The 23838-nt window shown below is 35.8% G+C and overlaps 2 protein-coding genes across 2 annotated transcripts; one reads left to right on the top strand and one right to left on the bottom strand.

Moving 5' to 3' along the window:
• Nucleotides 1-9583: 9583 nt before the first annotated feature.
• On the top strand, nucleotides 9584-16652 carry LOC104111563 (diphosphomevalonate decarboxylase 2-like). Its single transcript, XM_009621287.4, has 10 exons — nucleotides 9584-9950; nucleotides 11325-11523; nucleotides 12831-12894; nucleotides 13112-13175; nucleotides 13255-13335; nucleotides 14107-14193; nucleotides 14346-14503; nucleotides 14644-14692; nucleotides 15933-16057; nucleotides 16178-16652. Exons 1-10 carry the CDS (start codon nucleotides 9735-9737, stop codon nucleotides 16398-16400), a joined length of 1266 nt encoding a protein of 421 aa, XP_009619582.1. The 5' UTR covers nucleotides 9584-9734; the 3' UTR covers nucleotides 16401-16652.
• A 1429-nt stretch (nucleotides 16653-18081) lies between these two features.
• On the bottom strand, nucleotides 18082-22728 carry LOC104111562 (alpha-glucosidase). The gene is made up of 5 exons (XM_009621286.4): nucleotides 22472-22728; nucleotides 20931-21640; nucleotides 20395-20625; nucleotides 19600-20246; nucleotides 18082-19109 (listed from the first exon to the last, which is right to left on the bottom strand). The coding sequence occupies exons 1-5, from the start codon at nucleotides 22693-22695 to the stop codon at nucleotides 18222-18224; spliced, it is 2700 nt and encodes an 899-aa protein (XP_009619581.1). The 5' UTR covers nucleotides 22696-22728; the 3' UTR covers nucleotides 18082-18221.
• Nucleotides 22729-23838: the final 1110 nt, after the last annotated feature.

Here is a 23838-nt window from a genome sequence, read left to right on the forward strand (position 1 = left end):
AAACGCGAGATGCTATTTCGGAAAAAATATTTTCTTTAAAATTAAATGTGAAGGCCCTCGTGGTGATATAAAAAAATGAGATATTGTGAATTTATTTATGATTTGGGACTACGAGGCGGTATCTTGGGAGTGCCCTTGTTGATATTTCTTTATGGCTGCATTTTCCTTTGGTTATTTTTGTAATTTCTTTAAAGTTGTAAATTTCTGTTTTCCTTCCGCGAGGTATTACTTGTCCTTATTCTGTGAAGTTAAATTGTGGCATACTACTTACTTGATTTATCCCCATTGTCATTACTATTATTATATTGTTAAACTTTTCTCCTTGTCTTTTATTATTCCAGTAGAGCCTGACCTGACTACTCGACCGAGGTTAGGCTTGGCACTTACTGGGTACTGCTGTGGTGTACTCATACTACTCTTCTGCACATCTTTTTGTGCAGATCCAGGTACTTCCTATCAGACCAGGCATCAGTGAATTAGCCGTACACGAAAACTTGAAGGTATATCTGCCAGCGTCCGCAGACTCCGGAATCCCCTTCTATTCTTATTATGTTGCTTCCTTATTTTCGTTAGACTCTGATATATAGAGACATTGAGGATAAATTCTTAGAATCTTGTGACTTATTACTACCGGGTTTTGGGAGTTGAATTTTGTTCAATTTGCAGTTCTTATTTGTTCAACTGTTAAGGATTAAAATTTCAGTTTATATGTTGAGATTTGAGTTTCAGTTTTGTATTATGCATAATTGATAGGCTTACCTTGTCTTAGAGACTAAGTGCCATCACGACATCCTACGGAAGGAATTTGGGGTCGTGACAGATGATGACGACCATTATTTAGAGGAAGAGGGAGAAGGTGGAAAGGAACAAGGAAATGTCTAATGAGTTTAATGAAGAAGATCTAGTAATAGGTCCAATTACTGAAATGTGGTTCAGTAATAAGGATGTTATGTTTGATTTTTACAAAGAACATGCAAGATTATTGTCACGACCCCAAAACCAACCGTCGTAATGGCGCTTATCTTGGAACTAGGCAAGCCAACTACTCAACCAGGTCACCAAGTAAAAACTTCAAAAATAAAACGGAAGCAGTTAATATTTAAGAAACCATTTAAAAACCAAAATAAAACCACAACGCAATACGAATCCCTCCTAAAAATTGAGGTGTCACCGAGTACATGAGCATCTATATCAGAATATGGTTTACTACAATGTCTAAGGAGTAAAACTGAAGTACAGATAAAGTTAATGAGGTAGAGTCAAGGCCTGCGAACACCATAAAGCTACCTCGATAGTCTCTGAGATCCAGTCTCCTTAATCAGCAGCCGCCGTAACCGAAAGTACCTGGATCTGCACATGAGGTACAGGGTATAGCGTGAGTACAACCAACTCAGTAAATAATAAACTTAAACTTGGGCTGAAAGTAGTGACGAACTCAACCGGCACAATTCCATACATAAAATAACAGTGCAGAAATGTAGACATGCTTTCAAGTTCGATAGATATCTTAAAACAACAAAATGGATCAATCTGAATGATATGAAAAATATAACTCATCTACTTCTACTATGCCAATGCACATGCTGTATGTGATGTACCATGCTGACAGCCTCATGTGCTCACATTTTCAAATGCTCAATCACTCGGTACTGTATATGGCCTAAAACGACCCAGGGAAGATCCATCCCGGAATATATACATCACTGACCATCAGTCACCCAGTACCGAGTAGGGAAAATTCAGCCCGTGGAGAAGATCCATCTCCAGGTATAAAAATTTTCGGACAAGATCCATGTCCAGGGAAGAACCATCCCTCAATGATATCAACCGCGCTCACTGGGTATGTGTGTAGACTCCGGAGCGGCTCCTTCAACCCAAGTGCTATCATAAATCAGTATAACCGATGCGGCGTGCAGCCTGATCCCATAAATGTCACTCATAATCAGGCCCTCAGCCTCACTCAGTCATCAATCTCTCCAGTCTCTCTCACGGGCTCATAATGTCATGATACTAGCCCGAAAATAATGATATGATGTATCAATAATTAATGACAGATACTGAGATATGATATAAAATGAATGAATATGACTGAGTACGAAATATTAATGTAATCAGTAAGACAACAGCAAGAAACGACCACTATGGGTCCCAACAGTATCTGCATAAAGCCTAAATATGATATCTAGCATGAATGACAGCTCAACTACTTTATCACACGATGAAAATACGGATAACAACAAGATAGAACCACTAGATAGTGCCATGGAATCTACCAAGTCACAATTCTCACAGTGCACGCCCGTCACTTTGCATGCGCGTCACCTCAATACCAATCATATAACACATAATTCGGGATTTCGAACCCTCAGAACCAAGTTTGAAAGTGTTACTTACCTCAATCCGGGCTACACTCTACTACAAAATGCTTTTGTTCCTCAAATCGGTCTCCAAACGTCCCGAATCTAGCCACAAGCAGTACAATACAATCAATATAGGCCAAAGGAATCAGTTCCACAAGAAAAATATAAAATTATAGCCAAAATCCAAAATCGGCCCAAACCCGCCCCCCCGGGCCCATGTTTCGAACCCGACAAAAGTCACAAAATCCTAAAGCCCATTCACTCACAAGTCTAACCATACCAAATTCATCAAAATCCGACATCAATTGATCATTCAAATCCTCAAAACCAACTCTCCAAATTCCTAACCTCAAAACCCCAATTTACACCTCAAAAACACACCATCTAGGTGGGAAATTAGTGGGGAAACATATTTATTGAAGAAAAATGAACTCAAGGAACTTACCTCAAGAATCCCCTTGCAAATCCTCTCAAAAACCTCCAAAATCCGAGCTCAAAATGTTATAAATGGTGAAAAATCTCGAAGTCCCGCATTTAAAGACTCTGCCCAGGCCTTCCGCACATGCGACAAATTTGTCGCTTTTGCGGTCTCATAGGCGTGTCCCTTGCTCACTTCTGCGCCAACCGCATGTGCAGAATAACCCTCCCACATGCGCTATTCTCCGCATTTGCGCCCAATGTCAGCTCATGTGCAAACCACTTCTGCGCGCGAATGGCCGCATCTGCGGCCTCTGACCAAAGCATCCCTGGCCGCTTCTGCGGTCTCTTTTCTCGCTTCTGCAAGCTCGCATTTGCGGTCCCCAATCCACAGATGTGATTACACCAGCAGCCCTCAAACTTCAAGAGTTCTTCAACTTTAAATCTTGAACCGTTAATCATCCGAAATCAACCTGAGCCCCCCGGGACCTCAACCAAATATACCAACATGTCTTAAAACATCATACGAACTTAGTCGAATCTTCAAATCACCCCAACAACATCGAAAACATAAATTACACACAGATTCAAGCCTAATGAACTTCGAAATTTCTAAATTCTACAAATGACGCCAAAACTTATCAAATCTCGTCCGATTGAACTCAAATTTTGCATACAAGTCACAAATGACCCCACGAACCTACTGTAACTTACGGAATCCGACCCCGATATCAAAAAGTCACCCCCTGTTCAAACTTCCCAAAAATTCGACTTTCACCATTGCAAACCTAATTCTACTCCCGACCTCCAAATCGCAATCCAGACACGTTCCTAAGTCCAGAATCACCCAACAGAGCTAACAGAATCATCAAAATTCCAATCCGAGTTCGTTTACACATAAGTCGATATCCAATCGACTTTTCTAGCTTAAGATTTTAATTAAGAGACTAAGTATGTCAATTCACTCTGAATTCACTCCGGACCCGAACAAACTAACCCGATAAGTCATATAACAACCATAAAGCACAAATGTAGTAGTACATGGAGGAACATGGCCACAACTCTCGAAACGACCGGCCGGGTCTATAATTATCATGATTTTGTATTGTCAAAAGAACATCAAACAAAAAAGGTGGTGATATTGTAAGGTGTGTGCAATATGGTTGTGATAGGTATAGGAAACCAAGGAATAAGCATGTTACCAAGAGGAGGAACTAACGCGCTAAATAAATGGAATTTTGGAGGAGAATGGTTTGTGGCGTGTTTCAAAGGTGGTTAAAAAGCATAATCATCATTTGGAATAGTTGAACACAGGTTTCTTAGTAATTCTCTTAAGAGAGCTCTTACAGCCAAAGATATTGCTGGCTTAAGACCATAAAAAATATAAAGTCATTGAAGTACTTGCTGGTGGCTCCGGAAATTTGGGTTGTACACCAAAGGACTGTAGAAATTATATTTTGAAAAGTAGAAAGATTCAATTGCAAGAAGGGGACACACTATCATTACTCAAGTTCTTTAGTGACATGTAACAAAAAGATAGGGAAATTTACTACTCAGTTGATGTGGATAGTTTTGGTCAACTTCGTAATATCGTATGGGTCATTCACACTCTAAGGTTGTGTATGAGGAGTTCCATAATGTAATATGCCTTGATACCACATACCTTGTGAATCGATACAATATGCCATTTGCTTCATTTATTGGTGTCAATCAGCACAGACAGTCCATATTTTTGGGATGCACTCTTATGTCTAGTGAGGATATAATAAGTTACAAAATGGTGCTCTATACATGGCTTGGGACTCTAACCAATGTTCATACATTAGCTATCATGACTAACTAATGTGATAGTATTAAGGCTGCCATCAATGCATTGATGCCAAATACAGTACATAGATATTGTATATGATACATATTCACAAAGTTGCCTATGAAGTTAAGCGGAGTTCTTGATGATAAGATTGCAAAGGAAGAATTTAAGGCTTTAATCCTTGATAGCATTAACGTTGCTGAGTTTGAGAGAAGATGGACTGATTATATTGCAAAATATAACTTAGATGTAAGGAATTGGTTTTATAAGCTTTATTTGGAGAAGGAAAAATGGGTTCATGTATACCTAAATGACCATTTTTGGGATGGGATATTGTCCACCAAAGAAGTGAAGGAATGCATGCTTTCTTTGATGAATTTATCACCCGCCAAAGCACTTTGAAGCTGTTTGTTCAGCAATATGAGTTAGCCATAAGAGTTAAGTTCGAGAAAGAATTGGAAGCTGAATATAGGTCAAGGTGCTTTGAACCAAAATGTTTGTCTGAATTCGCATGGGAGAAAAAACTTCAAGCATGCTATACTCATGAAGTATTTGAATTTTTTTAAGTGCAGTTAAGAAAACCGTACCATTGTGAAATCAGCACCCTTGAAGATCATCAAGCAAACCCTGGAGTGGAGAAATACATTATAACTGATTATTCGCTCAGGAGTTCGGAAAATATTTTTTCCGAAATAGCATCCCGCGTTTTAGCCACCCTTATCACACCGCATGACTTCTAGTAGTTTTCTTACTAGCCACGCGTATCAAGCCATCCTTATCTCACCGCATGCGTTTCAACACCCAGACCTTATACAACCACATGCATATCAATATCACAATATATCACAATTTGAACCTCAAGTGCCCAAAATAAATCAACAACAATATTTTTTCCAATAAGAAGCTTACGACTCAATCACAATGAGTACAAAAATCTCACAAAATATTCAGCAAAAAAAAAATATTTCACAAATTTAACACCTTGTCTAAATATCAAAATTTTAAATGTAAAATACTTCATTTTTAATAATATTTAAATTTAAGAAATTCATCCTTTAAATAATGCACAGAACAAAAGACATAGAGTTTTAATTAAACAGGTAAACCACTTAGCAGGAACAGGTCAGACAAATTTAAAATACGAAAATATATTAAGGATGATGAATATAACAGAATAAAATAATTTAATTAATATGCAACAGTGCTCTACGCAATTTAAAGACATAATCTTTCATATTTAGCCCGTGTACATACTCGTTACCTCGTGTACATGACTTTCAACACATCAACATTTACATATCAATACCAATCCTAAGGGAATTTCCCTCACACAAGGTTAGACAAGTCACTTACCTTAAACCACACTCAATCAGTCAAGTAGTATATCTTTTCCTCGATTTTTCAACTCTGATCGGCTCGAATCTAATCATAATTAATTTGATTCAATCAATACAAATTATAGGAATAAATTCCATAAGAAAATATAATTTTTTTCTAACAAAATCCGAAATTTAACCCAAAAATCGTCCGTGGGGCCCATGTCTCGGAATCTGACGAAACTCATAAAATCCGACAACCCATTCAATTACGAGTCTAACCATACTAGTTTCACTCAAATCCAACTTCGAATCGACATCAAAATCTCAAAAAATCGTTTTATGAGATTTCTACAATTTTCACCAAATTTCCATCTCAAAACACTAATTAAATGATGAAAACAATGATATATTCATGTATATTGACCAAATCCGAGTTAGAATCACTTACTCCGATATTTTTCCTTAAAAATCTCTCAAAAATCGCCTCTCCCCAAGCTCCAATTTATCAAAAATGAAAAATGGGACGAAATCCCCTTTTTATTCGTCCCCTTTTTATAACTTAAAGTTTATGTCGAGGCGCTGCCCTCGATCCTGGTCTCGATCATGGCTTCAATCCTTCCCTCGATAATGGCTTCGATCCTGCCCTCGATCCTGGCCTCGATTTCTGCCCCCGATTTCCAGCAAAAAACAATTCAGGTTGTGTTTAAATCCAAATTTTGATCTGTTAACCATCCGAAACTCACCCGAGGCCCTCGAGACCTCAACTAAATACATAAATAAGTCCTAAAACATCATAAGAACTTAGTCGAAATCTCAAATCAAATAAAACAATGCTAAAACCACGAATCATACCCCAATTCAGGCTTAATGAAATTTAAAAATTTCCAACTTCCATATTCGATACCGAAACCAATCAAATCAATTCCGATTGACCTTAAATTTTGCACACAAGTCATAAATGATATAACAGAGCTATAAAAATTTTCAGAACTAGATTCCGACCCCGATATCAAAAAGTCAACTCCACTGTCAAACTTCCCAAAAATTCTTCTTTCGCCATTTCAAGTCAAATTCCACTACATACTTCCAAAAAAAAAAAATCAGACACGCTCCTAAGTCCAAAATCACCATACAGAGCTATTGGAATCATCAAAACTCTATTTCGGAGTCATTTACATATAAGTCGATATTCGGTCACTATTTCAACTTAAACTTTAAACCTTGGAACTAAGTGTTTCAATTCATTCCAAAACCTCATCGGACCCGAGCTAATCACCCCGACAAGTCACAAAATAATTGTAAAGCATAAATTAAGCAGTAAGTAGGGGAACGGGGTTGTAATACTCAAAACGACTAGCCGGGTCATTACATCATCATCATTATCATCATCATCATCAACATGATCTTCTCCATCATTCAAGTTGCTGTGTGAATCAATGTTGACTCACTCATCTTCATTCATCAAATTTTCGTACGAATTCAACCCTAAAGATATGTGTAATGCATTCCTTAGTTGCTCCGACCTAATTTTTAGGTTGTTATTCAAGTTGAATGGCTCCGAACTAGATTCTTGGTTAGCATTCATATTTAGGTGAATGGAAGGGTGGTGAATTACGTGTTTAATGAAAGCTCTCTTATCATATGTGTATGGTATAACAAGGTTACTCGAATTTATATACCGTATAAATTTTATTTAACAATATACGTATACATGCGAAGGCTTTCGATCTTCCCATCCATATATATATATATATATATATATATATATATATATATATATATATATATATATATGTGGATCGGGTTGCACGCCGCAACGTTGCGGCGTGCAACCCGATCCACATATATATATATATATATATATATATATATATATATATATATATATATATATATATATATAACAGTATATGCATGCATACGGAGGCTTTTGATCTTATGTATACATAACAATATATGTATACATACGAAGGCTTTTGATCTTTCCATGAGAGAATTATGATTTTATGGGATCAATGTTTTGAGATAATCAATAGTTATTAGTTTGTTTAGGAGGAAAATATTTTGGAGGAAAATAATGGCTGTTAAGCCAAATATGAAATCAAGGATTTTAAGGGCTTTACACAGGTGTAGCCATCGTTTGGCCATTATTAGTGTGGCCAAATACTAGCTCCCTTTTAGAAATTGGAAAAGGCCGAGATGTCAAATTAAAAGTATTATTGTTTCTTCCCACCAAAAAAAAGGACGGGTTCTAGATTTTAATTTGAATGGACATATCAATTTTCAAATATTTTAGATAAAATTTATATTTATTTAAAAACTACAAAAATATATTAAAATTATAACTTGCTATAATTAAATATTTCCATATATTTTAAGATATCCTAGTTAAAAAGAATATTACCTAAGTCTTCAAATAATAGTAGAATATTTTTTTTAGATAATTCCATAAATTAAAATAAGTGGGGAAGGGTGTTGCTGCTGCCTTTATTTGACGAATACGATGTTGGAGTTGTTGAAATATGGCGTTCGTCTATCTTATTCAGCTTAAGTCCAAAAATATGCACATCTTTCACTGTTTCTTTAAGGTTTAAGTTCTATACATCAATGACTTATAAAATATTATATGATTTAGATTATCTATTAAAAATTATAAATAAATTTTTCTATAGATACTATTAATTGATAATTTAATAAAAATAATATTTAATCTACTATCATATATTAAAATTTATTAATATTGTAATAAGTCTTATACTGTCAGTATAAAATAAATCTTTATTTTATTCTTTTAATAGTTTATTTTTCTCTTATTCATAAGGGTAGTATATTCTTCTACCTTAGCTTATGCTCTCGTGCAATCAAAGAAAGACAATTATTAGAATAGCATCCCATAGCTTAGGATCCCTTTATTTGACTGATTTTGGGGGGGGGGGGGGGGGGGAATAAAAAGGAAAGCTGTCTTTCCTTGACTTGTTACACTGTATGAATGACGTGATGAAGATAACATATTTTAGGAGTTTAAATTTTATGCATTAATAATTTAAAATATAATTAAGATATTTTTAAAATAATTACAGTAACTTTTTAATAAATGTTAATTAATAATATGGTAAAAGGGTAATTAGACTGGTAATACAAGTTAGAACTCACTGATAGAGTAAAACAATCTACACACTGTCATAATTTAAATCCATATTTTTATAAACTTAGGTTAATGTTGTGCCCTCCATTTGATTTGATATATATTTTGGATGGCCGAAGAATGGAATAGAAATATCCAACTTATTGAAATATCCAACTTTATCATAGGGTCCTCACAAAAGATAAAGAATTAATGATTTATTAATATTTTAACTTGTTGTAATGAGTGACATTGCCTTATTTTTTAGGTTAATAATCATTTTTATGGATAATTACCTGTTTTTATCCTTCTGGTGACCTGTTGCAGTGAGTTACATTGCCTAATTACCTGTTAGCTATGGTTTTGTAATTGACTCTTTGGTGATTAATAAAATACAATTAGTTACCCAAAAAAAGGAGTAGAAATAATGCAGAAAATATCAGAGATTTAATTTCAAAAATAACCAGTCTTTCAATCTTTTTTTTGGGCATGACTAACGAATCCCAAAAATGTCAAAAAATAATATAAATATAAACACTATAAGAGGTGGTCTTGAATTTTTGTCCTCTGCATTCCAGCTCACTTATAAATATGTAGAAACAACAAACACAATACCATAAATTTCAGAAATCCCCACATAAATTCCCTTTTTGTGTGTGATCCAATCCAATCCTAAATACTTTCTTGCAATCATTTTCTTTGGCATGGCGGAGGAATCCCAAAAATGGGTGCTTATGGTAACGGCGCAGACACCCACTAACATAGCGGTGATAAAGTATTGGGGAAAAAGGGATGAGAATCTAATTCTTGCTATTAATGATAGTATTAGTGTAACCCTTGATCCTGCTCACCTTTGTACCACTACCACTGTTGCTGTTAGCCCTGCTTTTAATCAAGATCGCATGTGGCTTAATGGCAAGGTAAAACATAACTTCACTCTTTTTTAATTTTAATTTGTGAATTTTAGTCATTATTTATTCTAGTGAGCTAATGTGAATTGGTTTTTGTGATTTGGAAAGGATTTAAGTTATATATAGTGATAGTGTAATGAATTGCGTGAAGGGAGTCTTGGCGTAACTGGTAAAATTGTTGTTGTCACGTGATCGGGAGTTCACGGGTTTGAGCCGTTGAAACAGTATCTTGCAGAAATGCAAGGTAAGGCTGCTTACAATAGACCTTGTGGTCCGGCCCTTCCCCGGACCCCGCGCATAGCGGGAGCTTAGTGCACCGGGCTGCCCTTTTTTTTTGTAATGACCCATCAGTGTAATTTAACATGTTATAGCAGCTTAGTTACCATATATTCGTGTTGAAGGTTAGCTTACTTGGCGAGCTCTCCGCCTTTTATATTTGAGGTGGATCATAGTAGCGTAGCATCCCCAGATGTAATAAAAAAGAAAAAAGTTGCCATTTGTTCTAGGTTACTAGTCGACGTTATTAAATAGAGTTATATGAAATTGTCTTTTAAGTGACTTAGTTGCGTAAATATTTTTTATATTGTCAATACATAGAATTTAAACTCTATTGGAAAATCTTACTCCCTCCATTTTATTTTTTGTAGTATTTTTTGACTGGACATGGAATTTAAGGAAGAACGAATTTTTCGCACATACCAAAAGTACCCTTAGAACTCGTGGTTTTAAACATGGCACGACATTTCCATAGTTGTAAAGTTATTCCTTTAAAGGTAAATTGAAAAGTTTAATGGTAAAAAGTTCCCATATATAGAAAGGTGAGGTTTTTTTAACTCACTAAAAAGGAAAGATTGTCATGTAATATGGAAAAGAATAGTAGTACTTAAGAGTGTAAATATTGGTCAGGATTCGCTTTTAGCTGCTACATGCTAGATTCTAGGCTGTTATGCTGTAATAGTGCAACCTTTTGAGTGTCTATTTGTGTGATTACATGTAGTAGAATCAAGGAGGTTTTAATAAGGAGTAGGGAACTGGGCTCCATTTCATACTGAGTCTTCATTGTTGCTTGAATTTATTTGCTAATTTACCTATTTTCCCCTTTGGGGTTGAGAGTAGTGAATGTATGATTATTCTTTTACCTATGCACAGATTTAGTGATCCAATATGCCTTATTAGTTCCACCGTTGGTCAAATCTTTGATCATCTTCTTCGTTTTTTGCTACAACATAGTAAATATAGCAGTAAGGAAAATTAAGATCCTCGAAAGTGCAATCATACTATCTTAGTTTTAGAAAACTGAGCTCGTGGGGATTCCTCCTTCATCCATTTTATTTCTAGGAATCCTTTGATCCTTTCTAATTTTGCTTTTGTCGGTCGCTTTAGGAAATATCCCTCTCTGGTGGCAGATACCAAAACTGTCTTAGGGAAATTCGTGCTCGTGCTAATGATGTTGAGGATGAGAAGAGGGGTATCAAGATCACGAAAAACGATTGGGAGAACCTGCATGTACATATTGCTTCTTATAATAATTTTCCTACTGCTGCGGGTTTGGCCTCCTCAGCTGCTGGCTTTGCCTGCCTAGGTACTGCTAACCATTTCTTTGTTACTTAAATTCTAAATTCTTTTTGTCGCTTCACTATTTCGTTTGTTTGATATTCTATTGGCTGTTGAGTTTAAAGACCAAGGATCATGATGAATATTGAAAAGGAATGATTACTTTCCTGTTTTAGAATTTAGTCCTCTATGAAAACAGTGGCTGCAGGAGATGAAGATATCGACCTTATCTGACAAATATTTGTATAAATGTTCTTGTATATATGCGTCATAACTTGTGTGGGATGGAAGCTTTTGGAATTGTTTGATTTTACCTTATTTGTTATAATATGAGCTGTATTGGAGTTCACAATATCTGAAATGGATTTTTTAAGGCTTGCCTGAATCTCAATCTGTGATTTGACTTCAAAGCAAACAAAAAGTAATTCATTCTTTCTAGTTCAGAAAGTTAAGTACGTTTTCTAGCTCTTTTGTTCAAGTTCTGCATTTCTCTTTTCTGGGTGTTCCTCTCTTGGAATGACCTTTGGACCTATCTGTAGTGTTCCATGTTTCTTGAGAAGAAAATAGTTTTTAAGTGACAGAACTATTTAGTTAATTGAAAATTGCAAGCTTTTATTTGATCATATGCTGTCCATTATGTAATGCCTTATGGTTTTCTAATTTTCTCACCGCACATATAGTACAATTTAGTCGAGTAATGTTGGCTCCCGTGATGCTAATTCAAATCGATTGGAGCTTCCTTTTACCATTTCCTTTTTCTTGCAACTGGTTTTTCTGGTAACTTATTATTTTAGCTGTGATATCTTGTATGTGGTCATCAAAAGAATGGACTTGTTAGTGGAACTATAGAGATACTTGCTAATTTCTACTAATAGGATACCTTTCCCTTTCTTATAAATTCTTTAGCGCATCCTATCTGTGCATTTGAGCTTGTTTGGGTTCCAACCCCCTTTTTAGTTCATGTATTGGATGAGTTAGTGGTACTAGATTCCACCTATGGTATATAAGTGTGTAAGAGTTGGTAAATATTTTGTCTATATTCCATTTATCTTTTGTTTGCATATTTTCATTTTAAATTCATTCCTTATTTAAATATGTAACGAAATTACGACGACAATGAGTAAACAATTGATCTAAGTGAGCCCATATTTTGATTTTTGTGTTGATAAGTATATAATATACTACATTACTTGTGGAATTAGTTTTTTCTTCAAGTGCTATTGTTTTTTTTTTTTTACCTAATTCTCTCCTTTTTCCTGAATCTTTGCTTTCTTCAATCTTATTCTTCTAAGGCTTCTGAGATGGATACAACTAATTTCTACTTTCTCTATGTAGTTTATTCCCTTGCAAAGTTAATGAATGTGCAAGAGGACAACGGGAAGCTTTCTGCCATAGCCAGGTAGATTATGTCAGTTGTAATTAGCTTGTTGGGTTGTATTTTGTTAATCCTATTTAGTCCAATTAACTAGATAGGACTATAGTGAATTCTACTCATATTTTCTTACTTTCTCTATTCCATTGGTCTTGTTTATTAGGTTACCCTATGTTAACTGAGATGTTATAGCTCATAGCTCACATAAATAGGTCAAAATGACAACTTTGTTTATTCACTTCAGGCAAGGTTCAGGAAGTGCTTGTCGAAGCTTATATGGAGGATTTGTTAAGTGGGTTATGGGAAAAGTACGTCTGGTTTATAAGTCCCTGTCTTGTGCTTCTCTCAACAAATATCTTATCTTCTCACTATTGTTGATATGTGCAGGAGGAAAATGGAAGCGATAGCGTTGCTATTCAACTTGTAGATGAGAAACACTGGGATGAGCTTGTCATCATCATTGCCGTGGTATGTACTTCTCCATCCACATTATCATTGTTTGTCAAAAAGTTAAGCAATTTATATCGCTGCTAGACTTTCGGGGAAAGAAAACATCTCTCTCATCTTCCTCCTGCGTATTCACAATATGAAAAGGGAAATTCATAGTAACACTTCCTGTTTCTTGTTCCTTTTGGTGTCATCTTTCTTTTTCTCTGAAATCTTGTCTAAGCATTACTTTTGTGTATCTGAGATTTTTTCAGAGATAATAATATGGAGAAGTGATGTCAATCTATCCTATTGGAACTGCACTCATTGGGACTTAGCAAAAACAAAAAGAAAATCTTGATGTTTGACATCTTGGAAGATCCTTGTTTTAGAAATTGTTTTCTCAGAGCTGCCGTAACCAGACCCATTGTGCTATACTGGATATAGAAAGCAAGGAAAACCTAGTTTTCTGCTGTTTTTGTCATGACAACTAACACTTAAACTATAAGGTCACCAATTTGTATACTCGGACCAATTACTTTTACCTGCTCCTTAATTTATTTTCTTCTCATTTCTAGTAGTCATCTTACAGTTTCCCCTCTGTCCAGTTTCAACTTTTACTTTTTATTTCATTTCTTCACAATTTTATGCCAACCCCCTCTTAACTCATCTGCACATTCTTCACTATGGATTTTTGAAGTTCACTGAAATCGATCATATAAATTTGACCATTGGGACAGTTTTGTGTTTATTTTTCTTCCAAAGCATGTCAAAAAATTTGATTCTTTTTGAATGTTTTGGCTGTATTTTCAGGTGAGCTCACGGCAGAAGGAAACAAGTAGCACCTCGGGAATGCTTGAGACTGTTGAAACCAGTGCGCTGATAGAACACAGGGCAAAGGTATTTCTCTTGTTTGCATTTGGGTTCTGCATCTTCAAATAGTGTCCTGAAAATCTTTCAGGCATTTTCACGTAGTTCTTTAAGTTAACCTCCCAATTGGTGAGAGTTTTAATAGAAGTATGACTTTTCATTCTTGTATTGGGATTTTTCAGGAAGTAGTGCCAAAGCGAATAATTCAGATGGAAGAAGCCATACAAAAACGTGATTTTGCAACTTTCACTCACTTGACTTGTGCAGACAGCAATCAGTTTCATGCAGTCTGCCTGGATACTAGCCCCCCTATATTTTACATGAATGACACATCTCATAGGTAAGTTCTAAACGTCAAGCTACTAAAATGAGGTGTTTGCGGAACTTCTTTTCTTTAAAAAAAAAAAGTTGAACCTGATATTTTTTTAATAATGTCGAGAATAGGAGAAAGTAAGTCTTAATGGTGTGTTCAATTTTCAGGATAATCAGCTGTGTTGAGAAATGGAACCGTTCAGAAGGAACTCCACAGGTTTTTCTACTTTACCATAATCTTTTTTGAATGCATAGTTGCATGATTGTGTTCATCCATGAAAAATTCTCTATTAACCGTGTAAAAGAACACAAGTGCAAGAGTTGTTACCTTCTATTTATTTTGCCCGAGAAATTTGTCATAGAATTAAATACTTGAGCTAGAATTTTGGATATTAGATACTTGTTGGGCTAAAACGCCTAATGATACTTTTAACATGGTATGATATTGTCCGCTTTGGGCCAAGCCCGCACAGTTTTCCCTAAAAGGCCTCTCATCATTAAGAGATCCATAGACCTTATATGTGGACGCCCAATCTTTTCAGCTACCAATGTGGGGCTTTGTTCACACACCCAACAATCTCCCCTCGAACTAAGTTCCACATGGCCCACTACCACGATTCACGGGTTTCCCCTCGAACTAAGTTCCACGTGGCCCATTATCACGATCCACAAGTCAATTTCCGAGATTCACTATGTGCCACCCACATCCCCGGAGTATTTATGGCAACCGAAGCCCGCAACTAGCTTCTTTTTGTGTGCATGTCTCTAAGCTCGTAAGGGTAAAGAAACCGAGCCGCACGCCATCATCCTGCCATCACCATACTCGTCTCGCTAATCCTAGGCTCTGAAACCATTTGTTGGGCTAAAACGGCCCAATGACACTCTTAACATGGTATGATATTGTCTGCTTTGGGCCAAGCCCACACGGTTTTCCTCAAAAGGCCTCACACTATTAAGAGATCCGTACACCTTATATGTAGACTCCCAATGTTTTCAGCTACCAATGTGAGACTTTGTTCCCACACCCAACAATACTTGAGACAGAATAGTGATTATCCTTCTGAACTGGAATTTTTGTTTCATTTTCTGAAGTATATTGCATCCTCTCCTCAATTCAATCTACTTTGACGACTTTGCAAACTGTGTTATGTTCCAACTGATTTCTCCCTGGTCTTGAGCTAGTTTGAGATTACTGCTTTTCAGTTACTTCATAATATCAATTACCACTGAGATCTTGACACTATATCAAGCAATACAAGAACATCTCTCCGCTCCAAGCCTTTTTCCGCTCCGAGTGACAATTGAGTGTTTGGCTAAGTTGTATTTTTGGAGTCTAATTTTTCAGTTTACATATTGCATCTGGAAGACCTATTGCCTTCCTAGTTTGACTTTTAAAGTAGGTTTACATACAATGATATGGTCTTGTTGTTCGTTACTAAGTATAAAAATGTTGCCAGGTTGCATATACTTTTGATGCGGGGCCAAATGCAGTTCTAATTGCACGTAACAGAACGTCTGCTGCACTTCTACTCCAGAGGCTGCTCTTCCACTTCCCTCCAAATTCAGAAACGGATTTAAACAGGTACAGCCGCTATCAAAATTTTGATAGTTTTTGCGTAATCATAGAAAGAATATGATTTGGACCCTATGGTACCGATGATATTCACTGCTTCTCCCTTCTTCTTCTTTCTTTTCTCTCCAGCTACGTCATAGGTGATAAATCAATACTGAAGGATGCTGGAATTCCGGAGATAAAGGATGTGGAAGCATTGCCTCCACCTCCAGAAATTAAGGACAAGGTTCCAGTTCAGAAATGTAAGGGCGAAATTAGCTACTTCATATGCACAAGACCTGGTAGAGGTCCAGTTTTGATAAGCGACGAAAGTCAAGCTCTTCTCAACCCTGATACCGGGTTGCCCAAGTGAGGTGCCGTACTTTTGCTTATAATATTCTGTTGAATGATCAGGCCTAAACAGAGTCCCGAGTTCTACCTATTACAGCCTCTTGCCCTAAAGAGAAAAAATGGAGGCTGCTATTTTTAAAATGGTTTCAGTAGAGATGAACTTTGAATTCAAAAGCTGTTGTTTGTAGTTCAGTTTACTTATTCTTCAGTGGAAATTGTTGTGTACTCATTTCTTTGTTGAATGCATTAAGAGTCCTCAATTTTGCTTCTTTCAGTCATTTCCTGGAATCAAATAAAAAACATTTTTCATTAAAAAGGGAAAACCGACCTTTTTTGCTTATGTTTTTCTCCAATAGTCCATTTGAAATTGTTTATACTTTTTAGATAGTGTTGAATACTGAGAGAAAGTTTCTATATTTTTGTTCATACCAAACACAACCTTATTGGATTTATTTGAAGACAAGTTACAAGACGATGAAGAAAAGAACCACTACTCAAGTGGTCAAATAATGTAATTACATTTCTCCTCTCAAGAAAGTTTTCCAAATAATATCTTTCATATTAATCAAAATAGCATTAAAGTATTGGTTCAAAGCCAACAAATTTATCTTGTATAATAACAACAATCACTTAATTTAATAACAATAGCAATTAAACTCACTACAAAATAGATTAAAGGTATATATTAATGTTCAACCCAATAATTGATATTTTGGAGTCCAGTGTTCTGTGACAGTTGCTGAACAAAATAATTGTAGGTACAAGTTTGAAGGAAATCCAGGCCACCAGTAATTACTAATATTTTATGCAATTTAATGCTGCTCGTGCTCACCATCCCGTGTACTACACATACAAACTTATTCACATCTAGCCAAGGGATTAAATTTAGGAAGAAAAAAAAATTGATGAAGAAAAATGGCAAAATATCATACCTTTTTTTTTACAACCTATTCGGACTGATATTATTTTTTCGTCATTTCATAATGTATTATTTCATACCATATTATATTCTGTTATATATTTCGAATGAGTTTATTGTTTGGTGTTGTTTAATAATATTTCTCTTGTTCGATTTGACTGTATTGTACAACTTATAAGTTACTAATATTCCCTAATCTATTGTAAATATTGGATCTATCAACAATTCAAATATTGTATTGTCCTAGTTGTCCGGATACTCATCGTTCTGCGATCACTTAGTGTTGTTTCAATTGCTCTATTTAATTCTTAGGTAGCTATGAAACAATCCACTGTTTCTTGTTCTACTTCTAAAGCTGAATATTGGGCTTTTTTCTACTGCCATAGCTGAGACTTTATGGTTTTAGCCATTGTTCCAGGAACTTGGCCTATCATTTTGTTATCTAAATATCATTGATCGTGATGAAGGGGAGCTTGGAGCAACGGTAAAATTGTCTTTGTGTGACCTATACGTCACGGGTTCAAGCGTACATTACACCCCTTGGGGTGCGACCCTTCCCCAGACCCTGCGTGAACGCGAAATACTTTGTGCACCGGGCTGACCCATTATATCATTCATTGTGATAAAATTAGCAGAATCTATATGACTATTGAATATTGATCATGTGGTTCATGTTCAGCATGCTCGCGCCATGTTAAAGAAATCGATCTTCATTTTGTCAAGAAAAAACAATAGGTGGTGAACTTATTGTCAAACAGTATACATTTTCAAACAATCAGACAGCTGACATCTTCACCAAATATTTATTGATTTCTCAGTTTCAACTATTACATGATTTATCATTTCATCAGGAAATGAGAACAGATAAAAACTATGCTTTATTTTCCATGTTTCTACATTAGGAAGATTCACTCATTGCTGTTCTTATTTGGCAAGTGTTAGCTCAAGACTAAATTCTTTGCCAATCAGAACTGATAGACCTGACATCTCTAAAACACCAGATGTACTTCTGTCAAAGTTTGTTCTAGTTCTTGAGTATATATGTCTCTTGCCTACCATTTTAGAGGTCAACTTATTTGCACTTATTCTAGTCACCCTTTTCTTCAGTCCAAGAAAAGTCACTTTGTGTATTGTCCAATTCTTACTCATAGCAAACTCTTCATTCACAACCTCTGATTTGAGATATAACTTACTGTTTACAATACCACTGTGAAATCTCACTAAGCTCCACTTTCCACCCTTTCCTCCCATTTCAACTTCTTCTCCATCGTCCAAGTAAACTTCGCCTGAACTATTTCCCTTGTCGCTGATGGCAACAAGAAGTTCGAATGGAGTGTCCCGAGCTGCCCTTGTTGTCATTGCTTCTCCTTGCATTGCCAGAATATTTCCTTCTCGAAGGTGTACGTTGATATGATCAGAAGGTGCAGCAAGGTTGATGTAGTTACCGGACTTCATATTCACGTAGTTTGAATAGTTAAAGAGGTTGAACCAGGTTCCAGACGGAAAATATGCATTAACTGAAACCGCTCCAGATATTAGCACTGGCGATATCATTAACCCCTTACCAATGAGAAACTGAGAGTCAATATCATAAGTGTTTGCATCCTCAGGAAATGAAAAGAAAATTGGCCGTGCTATAGGAACGCCTCTAGAATGCGCCTCAAACATTAGCGTGTAGAAGTATGGTAAGAGCCGATAGCGAAGTCCAAGAACCTTTCTAGCTGTTGCAGCTACTGAATCCCAGATATATAACTCTTGATGGATACTAAACTTTTCAGAGTGATCCCTTGAAAAGGGATAAAATGCACCTAGCTACATTTGACGAGACGTTGATATTAACATATGAACATCAGCTTCTATAAGAGTATTTTAAGGAAATAGCATTACAAGTAAAGTGATACTTATGAAAACCAACAGACTGCATAGCACTCTGCACTAATATGCCAACACTATTAGTGGAAATAGCAGACTCCCTGGATTAGAGGCGGATGCAGTGTTGCATTGTCGGGTTTATCTGGACCCAGTACTTATGTATAAAAACTCACTAAAATTGCAAAACATAGTAGGTATGAACCTACAGTGATTCAATAACAAGAACCTTAAAGGTTGAAGCCATAGAGCTTAAATCCTGAATCCACCTCTGCCTTGGATTATACATTGGAGCAGGAGGCACAAAGTAGAAGAATAAGATATCGTATGCAGTGATGGGTAATGAATTGTGCATGACTTTTGAACTGTCAAACAGTAATAATAAACTCCTGATATATGCAAAAAACTTCTTTAAAGAAAACAGAACATGTACCTGAATCCAACGGCGGCAAAGTTCCTCAGTTGTATTTTTACCAAAGCCACATATATCAGCTCCAACCATGGGAATTCCAAACAATCCAGAATTTAAAATGCTAGGAATACTATAAGCCAAGTCATCCCAAGTTGCAGCATTATCTCCAGTCCAATGCGCTGTGTACTTTCCAGCACCCACAAATGTAGATCTGCTAAGTATAAATGGCCTTTTACCAGTAATGTCGACTAAAGCAGCATTGGTCGTTTTAGATTCGAGGAATCCATAGAGGTTATGAACATTGTACTCTAAGGTGTTCCCATAATGTACTGATGTTGCTGGGACAGTCTTCTCGTTGATTGGACGTAAGCTTCCCGAGTTATTGATCTTATAAGGAGGATTGTCAAGAGTAGAAGATGGGCTTGGAGGAGAAGAAATGAAGTTAGATAACTCGTTCATATCAAGCCAGAGCCCGTCAACGGGGAGACTTTCATGGAAAATTTTGATTTCAGTACTCCAGAAGACTCTGGCTTTGGGATTTATGAAATCAGGAAAGTAGACTTTTCCAGGCCAAACTTCGCCAAGATAAGGGACATCATCGCGTTTGATGAAAACATCTGCTTCCATACCTCTCTTATAAGTCTCATACGAGCTATTTATACTGATCCCTGTGACCAAAGTGTTGGGATCAATAAAGAAACAAGAGTGCTTTGATTAAGTCATTTGTCCCAACGCCTTTGGAATTTTCTCAACTTCTACCCCAATTTAAGTATAAATATCAACAGAAACAAGAAAATTCAATATGTCAAAACTCACCTGGATCCAATATGAGAACAAATTTCTGGCCATCTTGATGAAGTTTATCAACAAATTTCTTCATCCGGTCAAGTGGGAAATTAATCGGATCAACTGTGAAATCCTTATAGCCGTCCATATAATCAATATCTGTCCACATGACCTCAAGAGGGATCTGAGATTTTGCATAGCGCGCTACCACATTCTCAACTTCAGTAATACTTTTATAGCCATATCGGCATTGGTGAAAGCCTGTGAATAAAGATTGCAATAGATGCATGAAGAAACAATGTCAAGAACTCATGTCAAGCTACAAACAAAAGAAGAAAGAAATAAAACAACACAAAATGGTGGCAGGATTATAGCTTTCAACAGTAGAAAAGAAGCATCTAGTTTTTTCCTGAGTAGAAATGAAGCCTAGCTTAACAATTTTATAATTAGTCATAGACCGAAACCACCACCACAGAATCAAGAACTAATCGCAGCAACCAATGGAAACCAACATAACAAGAATAAACTCAACAAGACAAGGTAATTCACACGTATAAATTACTCACCAAAAGACCAGTAAGGCATGGGTGCAGGGCGGCCAATGAGCTCCGTGTACTGCTCCATGACCTTCTCCGGCACAGGACCAGCAAAGAAATACAGGTCAATGACCCCTCCAATCACTTTGTAGGTAATTCGATCACCAGCATATACGATATCCATCCCATTGCTATTGAATAACAAGACTCCGTGAGTACTCCCTGCGCCAGGATTAGACCTGACGTCCATGTAAAAAGGATGGGAGCCATACAAGTTGAGATCAACATTGGCACTAGCAATATCAGCATCCCAAAGAGTTAATGTCTGATTATGTTTGAGCTTAAACGTTCTCTTGGTATGCTCACCGAGGCCATATATAGATGACCTATTGGCGGGCAATGAAGAGGACAGTTGAAGGTACTGGTCCTTGAAGATAAGGAACGTGTCCGGAGAGTTACTTTTAGGCGAGGTGTCAAAAAGAATGTCACCTGAGGAGCGACGTTTGATAGTAAAGCCAAAAGGGGTGGTGTTGTAGAGAGTGAAAATAAGGTCTGAAATGGTATCTGTATGGAAATAATGTGTGTCCTCTGATAATGGAAGTGAGAAATAAGAATGTTTCTCCAAAAGGGAGCTGCGGGGGAAAGAATGAGTTTCGCGGGGGATAAATTCTTGTGGAACTTCCCATCTTTCATGATCTGCATCCGTAATCCTGACTCTTAAACGATCTTTTGTCTCAAAGCTGAAGAATCGATCAACATGTAAAACAAGACAGTCCATTAATCATCTTTTATATTACAGAAAAGGCTAACCTCATAACATTACTGAAACTGAATGCCCAATGCAGTTCAGTCTGATTCTGCACATTTCTATATTCAATCATAGATATTGTACTAGTTAGGTGAGAATCCAAATTGTCAGACCACAACTAGTATCTAAATCAAAATCACAAAGATTTTTTGATACTAAAAAGACTCATGGTGTAAAAAATTCTAACACAAAAAAAACAACAAAAAGGAGCAGTTATTTAGAACTGAGAAATGGCAATTTACTGTCTCTAATAGCTTAATTTTTAGATGAGGTGCTCACACGCTTCAACATGATATCAGGCAAACAGACGTCTTGGGTTCAAATCTCACCGCTACCCAAAACGCAAAAATGTATTTCCACGTAGTGGATCCTTGAAAAAAGAATCAAGCCAACATGTAAGGGACGTACAACAACAACAACAATCCGAGTGTAATCCCACAAGTGGGGTCTGAGGAGTATAATGTATACGCAAACCTTACACTTATTTTGTGAAGATAGAGATGTTGTTTTAGATAGACTTTGCTCAAGTCACGTAAGGGGCATATTGAAGCATAATATAAATAACAAGTACACACAATTCAACATGTTAAACCATTGACTTTACTTTGAACCCCAAAAGAGTCCACCTAATCAAGAACCAACTCAACCGAGTCCACCACTCAAAACATCAACTTCCAAATTTCAATCCCAAAGAACTTAAGACTTAAAGTGATGAAATTTCATTAATAAAGATGTAATTATAAACAGAGAGTTTCAAAATTACCAGGCAGTAAGTGTGAGATTTTGAATGTCAGGTCCAAAAACAGAAGAACTTTTGATGAGTTGAAGATGAGCAGTCAATGTCTTTCCAGAGGAGTCAACGCCTACTGATCGGACAGTATATCCATATCCAACTGGTTCAGCTTTTGTTAATACCAACAAAATGAAGAACAACAACAGACAATTATACAGAACAAATTGTGTCTGAGTTTGTTTTGTTTTATTCATTGTGTGTAGTAGAAAAGATAGTGATGAGATGAATAAAATATCCAGTTTTGCTGTGATATTATATATGGGAAATGAAAAAAAATGATTGGGCCTTAGAATTTGGAAGATATGCCTAGTCATTGACTGACCTCCAATCATCATAATCTCTACTTGATTACGTAATATATACTCTTATAATTTATTTGAATTATGTTTTTAACGTTTGTATTTATATCCACGTAAATGTTATGACCATTGTTTTAATAGGCGGAGGCACAAGGAGAGGTGTATAAACTATAATGTCTTAATTGTCAAACAATTAAAAACTGCAATTCTGTAAATATATTATCAAACTATACAGTTTACCTCCCTAAAAGTAAATAACCAATAACTATATCAATATTATAATTTAAAATATTAGTCCTTCGTAAATAACTATAAATTTACTTTCAAATAGAAAAATAATAAAAGACCGATAAGCTTGAGAGACATAGAACTAAGATATGAAAATCAATAGCAAGTAAAAATACAAACTTCATAAAAGAAATTAATGATATTCACCATGATGATGATTTCAATTAGTAAATTTATAATATTATGCCTCGTTATTTGAGTTATTCTCAATCTTCATATTTTTATAAATGAAAATAGAATATTTATCATTCATTTGTTAAAGAATTTTGAGGGTCAAATTCGTATGAACCTATTATTTTTTAAAATACGTATGAACCTATTATTTCTAAAAAATGGAGTCCCCTAAATTTGGGGGCTAAGGCACTAGCCTGACTTGTGATAAGGTTAGAGCCGGCCCTAACTCTAAGTATTAGTAATTTTAAAATATTTACACAATCAATTACTAGTAAGAAATTTAAGAGTAAATATTTATAATAAATATTAATTTGTAACATGTTAAAGTCTTATAGATGGTAACTAAATCTTTTCTTTTTTCCACAAGATAGTAACTAATCTACTGTGACACTTTAAAAGTACAACAGTAATGTATAAAACTATTTATAACGTGAATATAACTCAAATCCACGTATTTAAAGTGAAAAGGTCTTGCTACAAACCCGCATGTTTGTTTGGATCTTTTTTCGCTTTGTCTTGTTCTATCTTCCTCATTTTCTTTTCTATTTCTTTTATTGTTCATATTTGATGAGAACT

Source organism: Nicotiana tomentosiformis, chromosome 4, assembly GCF_000390325.3.
Source record: "Nicotiana tomentosiformis chromosome 4, ASM39032v3, whole genome shotgun sequence".
NCBI lineage: Eukaryota > Viridiplantae > Streptophyta > Magnoliopsida > Solanales > Solanaceae > Nicotiana > Nicotiana tomentosiformis.